Source organism: Benincasa hispida, chromosome 1 (genome assembly GCF_009727055.1).
Source record: "Benincasa hispida cultivar B227 chromosome 1, ASM972705v1, whole genome shotgun sequence".
Taxonomy (NCBI): domain Eukaryota; kingdom Viridiplantae; phylum Streptophyta; class Magnoliopsida; order Cucurbitales; family Cucurbitaceae; genus Benincasa; species Benincasa hispida.
The window spans coordinates 52,405,900-52,413,801 of record NC_052349.1 but is presented as its reverse complement, the minus strand read 5'-3'; the positions used below and the strand labels follow the sequence as shown (position 1 = coordinate 52,413,801).

At 34.9% G+C, this 7,902-nt stretch overlaps 1 protein-coding gene across 1 annotated transcript; it reads right to left on the bottom strand.

The window, feature by feature from the left end:
- Nucleotides 1–1,973: 1,973 nt before the first annotated feature.
- On the bottom strand, nt 1,974–6,136 carry LOC120090468 (probable carboxylesterase 17). The gene has a single exon (XM_039048158.1). The coding sequence runs from the start codon at nt 3,340–3,342 to the stop codon at nt 2,263–2,265; it is 1,080 nt and encodes a 359-aa protein (XP_038904086.1). The 5' UTR covers nt 3,343–6,136; the 3' UTR covers nt 1,974–2,262.
- Between the last annotated feature and the right edge of the window lie 1,766 nt (nt 6,137–7,902).

Genomic DNA, 7,902 nt, shown 5'->3' with positions numbered 1-7,902 from the left:
GGTGAAAATTTAGTGGGTGATTAATTTAATATTAATAAATTAAATATATTTAATTAATTAAAATCAAATTTTCAATTTTAAATTCAATTTAAGAAATTGAATTTTTAGATTTGATTAATTAAGAATTAATTAAATCAAAATTTGATTAATTATAAAATTAATTAAATGAAAAACAAATTGGAAAATTTGAGAAAATTTCCTTAGCATGAGGTGTATCCCATACATTACACACAATTCCACTAGATTTTGTCAAGCAGCTGCTGCCTTTTGAAGATTCAGATGTTGGTTGAATGCTGAGATTGATTAAAAGTCCTTCAATTTGTTGAGTTGAGGCAGAGGAGATAGAGATTGAAAAAGCTGAAAATTTTGTTTTTGGTTCATCTTCTTCTTCCTCTTCAAACCCACAAAAACACTTACCAAATTCATTCAAATCTAAGTTCCACCACTTAAATTCAAGGCTGAGAATAGTATAGAAGACCTCGTGGTGGTTCACGGAGTGATATGGAACTGAATTGGAGAGAAAAGCAGTTTGGATTTGAAGATTTCATCACAAAAGGTATGTAACTTAAAATCTACTTGAATATGCATGCTTTAGAACAAAAATTAAATGTAATTAGAGTGCTTATTTATTTTATTTGCTTTCATTGCATACTTGTGTATTCCATCAATTAGTGCATTAAGGTGTTTAGTTAAATGAGTGGAATTCTTATTCCTTAAGCTAGGCCTTTAATCAAATCAAATCTCATTTTCAATTATGTTTTTAGTTTTAAGTCTTTTAAAATTATTTATAATCAAAACTCTCAACCCCTCACCTCTCCACTGTGACCATCGAATTCACTAATCAGCTAAGATATCTCAAGATTCCCCATGAAGATGACTCGTTCCCACTAGCCTACTACAAACTTGTGAGAGTGGTTAAAAATATTCTTTGTTTTGGGTCCCAGCAAGTCTCGAACAATTATGCATATATCATTAGGTTACATAGGAATGAGGATTTCATATCATCTTGGTTAGGTGGAAGCCATTGAGGTTGAACTTTGGTAGATGCCTATCCACATTGTCTAAGTACCCTACAAGTGTATAGATGCCTCTTACGAATTCCATATCAAGCTTGAGGGTTGAATATTATTATAATTATGAGATGCAGTTAGATGCAACTCTGATGAAGTATTGTCATGGGTCAATGGCACCTTAATTGGTAGATGCCTTAAGGGTGGATTTGGTTGATGCCTATCCACACAGGCTATTATCCCGTAAGTGTATTAATGTCGCTTATGCCTTCCTTGCTTGAGTATGGGTCGGGTATTATTTTAAGTGTTGAATAATTATAAATATTATTTGATTGTAAGTATCCGATAAGTTCTTATCGTCAATTTCAATATCAAAAATAGAGAAAGAGTGTCAGTTTGACAAGGTAGTTGTGCCCCTCCATATCAAAGGCCACAGAGAAAGGGAATAAAGCCCAAGACTTGGGAAATTTGTATGGATGATTCAATTTTTGGGTCCAAAATGTCAAATGACCTATTTTTAAAAAATAATGTCAGTTGACCCTCTGCTGACATCATCGTCATACCAAATTACATATACTGTCCTTACTTCTTCGTCTTCTTACCTTAAGAAAACCCACCAAAACTAAAAACTCTTCATTCAAAACTCTTTAGAATCGCTCATAGAAGGGCATGTTTATTGTTTTCGAAAACAAAAAAAAACGAAAAACCCATAGGTTCACAGTATTTCTAAACCCAGAATGACCCACAAAGCTCCATTACCGATCAATGTAAGACATTTTCAGGCACAAATTTACCGATCAGATTCGATTTGTCGGCGGCAGTGGAATCGTTTGCAAGCCGAAATGATGGATTCTAAAGAGTTTTTAGTTTATGAGTGATTCTAAAGAGTTTTGAATGAAGAGTTTTTAGTTTTGGTAGATTTTCTTAAGGTAAGAAGACGAAGAAGTAGGATAATATACGTAATTTGGTATGACGATGATGTCATCAATTGATATTATTTTTTAAAAATGGGTCATTTGACAGTTTAGACCCACAAATTGGGTCATTAATACAAATTTCCCCAGATATGTTCCTCTTGCGTCTTGAAAACTCTTGAAACAGGTGTATTGTATTTTCTTTTGGAGTTCAACTCTCGGGGTGGGGAGGTACAAATTCAATCAACAATCGATGTCTTACACACTCGTAATCAATGGGTTGTTCTCTGAAACAAAATTAAACTAAAAGAAACGAAGAAGAAGAATGACATTTTTCCCTATAATTGAATAAAACGCTGAATACAAACCATCATTTCTCGTCTTCGCGCACTAGAAATCTGGTCTTTATTCAGAATTTGAAAGCTATGTCCAACTCCTTTCAAAATCACTCTCTCCACTTTCTTCCCGGCGGCTGTCATGGCTGCACAGAACTCCAAATTTCTGTCCACCAGTATGTCCAGCTCCGATATGCACACCATTAATGGTGGCACCTTCGTTTCTCTCAACTTTACCCCGCCATTCACCAGTGGATTGCTCCATGTATGGTCGCGATTGGCCCCCGGTGGCAGGGACAGCCGCCAGTATGTGTCGGCGGCGTCGAGAGTTAATGCTGAGGCGGAAGAGGGCTGAGTAGCGAGTTTTTCTGATTTGGTTCGCGATTCTCCGCCAAAGAAAGGTTGGATCAGGATTATGCCCTTTAGGTTTAGGGGTTTTAGGATTGTGGGTTCGTTGAGCCCTACCCGTGCGGCGATGTTGTACGCTATGTTCGCTCCGGCGCTATCGCCAGCGAGGAACAATTTTGATTGATTGCAATTGCCTAACCACCATTTGTGTTCGATTGGGTTGGTTATTGCTAGCTGTTTCAACCACATGAGTGTGTTGAATCCGTCTTCGTAAGCGGCGGGGAGGCGATTTTCAGGGGAAAGACGATAGTTGACTGAGAGGATTACACATTTTGCTTTGGAAGCAAGGTCGAGGAGGAATTCATGGTAACAGCTCCAGGCGGCAGAACCAACACAAAAGCCACCGCCATGGAAATAAACAAGTAAGGGGAGGTTTCGTTGAGAGTTGGCAACGTAAATCCGTGCCCAGGTGTTTGTGAAATTGTCTATGAGAACATCTTTTGCTGTTACGCCTTTGTCTGATGCTGTGGTGTTGCAGGATACATTTGGGATGATTGGGAACCTTTCAACATGCCCATCTGCATAAACTCGAATGAGCCCCTCAATCTCTTCTACTGTGGCTTCATTTTGAATATGGAGTTTGGGCATTTGGAGTTTAAGCCGTGGATCGATGGAAATGGTGGCCATTCTTTTGAATTTCATGTAATAGATTAGATGAGAATGGTGCTCTGGCATGGATGGGATTGACCTGAAGGGTCTTTATAGAGGTTAGGGAGAATCAGAAGATTGGATCAAACGGAGCTTAAAAGGCTATGAAACAGAAGCTTCGTCTCCTTTTTTCCGGCCAGTAGAAACCAAGCCCACCGACCAGCGTCCACCCTCACGTGTCATTCGTTTGGTAAGAGATCATTCCCTTGATTCTTTGATTTTGTGTTCTTTCTACAGCCTTCCTAGTTCATGCTTTTTTAGTTTTTAATATCTAATATTTCTTTAATTGTCTGAAGTCAAGTAATTTAGTAAACAGTGTATGGTTCCATGATTGCAATAGCCATCGAAGATATGCCTTCAACTCAACTTGACAGATCCGCCATGTCCGTCAATCTCATTTTGATTGTAAACATGGGAATTTTAGGCACACCAACCTTGTCAAAATTGGGATTCTAGATATAAAAGGTTAAATGATAAACTAACCTTTGATTATTGTATCCATTTAATTCTGAACTTTAAAAAAAATTCAATTATGTGTGTGTACTTTAAATTATGATTCCTGAATGATGATGTAACATGCCAATTGGATAGGTATTAACTATTTTGACACACATGGTAGAAAGAAGTGGATAGTTTGACAAAGAAGAGTGTATGGTCTAAAAAAAAGAATTGATTCCTTCCTTTAAATATAAAGTATGTGGCACGCGCCATTTGTTTTCTTGGGTTGTCTGCTTTTTCTAGTCATCTATTTGTCATGTCATGATAAACCAATTCATGCTATTCGAATGTCAAGTTTAAGGGACGTAGTTGAAACTTTTATTAGTTTATAGACTAAATCAACATACCCATCAAAATTCATGGACTAGGATGTAATTTGATTAGACTAAAAGGGTATCTGATCAAATTGTATGTTTGATTAATGTATCCGAAACTAGGCACCCTCCTCATCCTAAGTTATTCTTTCCATAGTCCTAATTGCTATTGTCATATTCACTAATCAAAATAACAACCATCTGTCCTGTCTAAATTTTGATATCACATTTTAGTTCCGCATACATGCAAATGGTCATTACCTTTATTCTCCGACCTATGTCTTTCTGTCTTTCATGGCTTTTTGACTTGTGGTATTCCTTCTTTTTGGAGAAAATTCGGATTTCTCCCAACACCAATTGAAAAGTATGGCAAAGTTTTTCTCCTCTCAATGGCCTAAAACTCAAAGAAGATATCTTGGCTTTTGGATGTGATGATTTTAATTCAACCCTTCCCCTATTCTAGAGACCAAGTCCACCCTCTCTTTTGATCTCTTTGAGAAGTAAAAAATGAAATAAAATAAGTACACTTTAGCTCAAGACGAAGATGCCCCATTTTTTTAATCATAAAACAAAGTTGTATACATTAATTCATCTATATGTACTTATCTCATACTTTATATATTCATGCATCAAAGAAATTCCAGGATACGTACTTCATCACTCTCAGCAATTTTAGTTTCATTAAACCAATGATTTATTTATCTTTATTTTCTTACACTTATATTTTTAGTATGAAAAATCAATGAAGTTTTAATGAAGAGTAATTGGCTGTCCAGCATAGGCTCAAGTGGTTGGATATCGTGTCTTCAATGGTAGGTTATTGGTTCAAATCTCTCCACTTATTAGTCGAAAAGAAAATTAGTCGAATTACAAGAAAAGTTGAAGGGCAGTGGCCTGCCTGCTCTTTTCAAATGTGGAATGAATCAAACCATAGATAACAAATCTCATACTTTCTAAAATTTTATTCGATGTACTTGCTTTAGAATCTTTGCTGGTTAATTTTTCTTGTCATAATTTGTCAATGAGATAGCGAAATTCAACAAAGTTTCTGAGTGCGTTGGTGTTCAATTTTCATTTGTACTAGTGGTGATGTGTACTGCTAACTAGGAACTGATATCATGCCACTTCTATATGTCAATAGGTAAAAGCTTAAATTACTTACAGTCACACAGCACAATATGACTGGTGCAAATCCTTTTCACTAATATTTTTTTTTCACTATATTTGTGTTTATCACTAAACTTTTTTCTTGATGGACTAGAGGAAAGGAAGCTATGCAAGTCAAAGTGAGCAGAAAGTTTTTTTTTTCCTATTTCCATTTTGGGTGAGAATTATGGTGGAGAGTCATTTTTCCTCACTCCCAAGTTCCTTTACTATGAGACTAAGAATGAGATGGTGAGTAATTCTTTGTAATTGTGGGCTCTGCTCTAAACTAGAGATAATCCCCCATAATAGATTCCTGTGGGGTTGGGGAATATTTATCTCATTCCTCACTTTTTGTGGATTCCCCTGATTTCACTTTTTTTTTTATTCTTATACTCCTTAGTTTCCGTATACTTCTCTTGATATTCATATCCAAATGGTTAGTTTGGCATAAAGCACGGTTCTACATTTACTTAAGAGCCAATCCTAACCTTTTTATTTGTGAGAGAGTCATAATCTACTAGTTAAATTATCAAAAATACCTCTAAATTATAGGGTTGGTTTCATTTATACTCCCGAACTTTTATAAGTTTCATTTTAACCTTTGAAGTTTGTAGTTTGTTTCAAAATAACTCTCGTAGGTTTTTACCGTTAAATGTATAGAATAAAAAGTTTGTATCTATTTATGTGAACAAATCTAAATTCATACATGAAAAAAAAATAAAGACAATCATACATGTTGCCATCTTTCTCCTTTGTCCCCAATTTTTGGTTCTTTCATTTATGATTATGTAACTTGTCATTAATCGTTATGAGTTTGAGTTCATTGAGAATAATTTTGAACCGTTTTCTTACTTGCAAATACTTTTTCCAGTAGGCTTAAGACTCGTAGTTTCGGTGTTGCTACGGAAAAGAAATAATTTGTGTATTATAATTGCAGATATGAATATTGAAGAGTCAATCCAGATTCAAGGTAATTGAGAAGCTAGATCCACCTTGTAATATAAGATTTCAATATTCAGTAGGTCCCATGTGAAAGATTTGATGCCAAAGAAGTGTATATGATGCAGGTCTGTGAGGTACTGATATCAATCTGAAAAGTCATAAAGTTGGAGAATGAGATATGTTAATTGGAGTCGGAATGATGGGTCTCATTCACATCTCGTAAAAACATTCTGATTCCATGCATTCTAGCACTGAGAATCGCCTCTTGTTTGAAGTTGAAGGACAACCAAATTGAGTAGAAATACTTGTAAATTTTAGAAATATTCCCTTTCCTTCTCTTATCTTTACTTTCTTGACCATCTCAATCCATGCATCCGGATAGAGATAGAGATAGAGAGGCAGAAAATCTTGAGGGTTGTGCCAGATTCCATATTATAGCGAACCAAATATTATATCCTCTCCCTTAAACCTTTTTTAAGTCAAAATTTCTTTACTTCTACTTAATAGCTTGCGTAAAGACTAGGACTAGGAGTGACTATAAACCATAATCAATCAATAAATAACCATAACAAAGACATATCAACAACAAAATAATAAAGATAAACATCGGTGATTTTAGTGGTTCAATCGAAGTCTACATCCACTTTTCAAATGGAAGAGATTATATTGCAGTCACAAATTGAGAAAAACTGAAATAGATGGAGTAATAGAAAGTACATCACATCAATAATGTCAACAATCACCCTCTTGATGAATATAACAAAATGCAATAATCTAAAAATATATATATTTGTGATTCAAAGCAAAGGTGCTAACTGAAGAGTTAGCCAACATCTAACTTCAATAGATCACAAATGTATCCAAATCTGTTTGATGGCATAACTTTTGTCATCATATCAACAGGGTTGTGAGAGGTACTTACCTTCAACAAAGTCAGCTTATCATTGTGAATTGCATCGCGAACATAATGGTATCTGACATTAATGTGTTTTGACACATTTCATAAACAAGTCATTTGAACCTCATTGATTCTTTAACAGTATTAGAAGTGTAATATACTCGACCTCCATAGAAGACAAGGTCATAATAGTTTGCATAGTTGACTCCAACTAACAACATTCCCAAATAATGTAAAAACATAACCTGTCAAGGAGCATCTACAGTCCAAATCAACTGTATAATCTGAATCAACATATCCCACAACATAATCATTATTTTCGATAGCTTTAGAATATAGAAGTTCTTTTTTCAATGTTCTTTTTACATACCTCAAAATCCATTTTTGATGTTTCCCAATGAGATTTTTCGAGGTTACTCATGAATCTACTAACCATGCTCATAGGTAACCATCCCATACATCAAACAACCAACCAAATTTGCATAAGGAAGAGATTTCATTTCATCAATATCATCATGTGAAGGACTTTGTTGAGAAGACAACTTAAAATGTTGAGCAAGAGAAATTTTCAATGTTTTGGCATTCTCTATGTGAAATCTCTAATTTTATTAATGTAATCATTTTAAGAGATGGACATTGTTTTTCTAGTTCTATCTCTATAAAGTTCCATTCTCAACATTTTCTTTACAACTTCTTAATTTCAAATTCTTCATTCAATTGTTGCTTTATAATTTTAACAAGATGCATGCTATTAGAGGCAATCAAGATATCATCAACATATAGCAATAT

Excerpts from the sequence above, each read along its gene's own strand:
- LOC120090468 (XM_039048158.1), bottom strand. The coding sequence starts at position 3,342 with ATGCCAGAGCACCATTCTCATCTAATCTATTACATGAAATTCAAAAGA.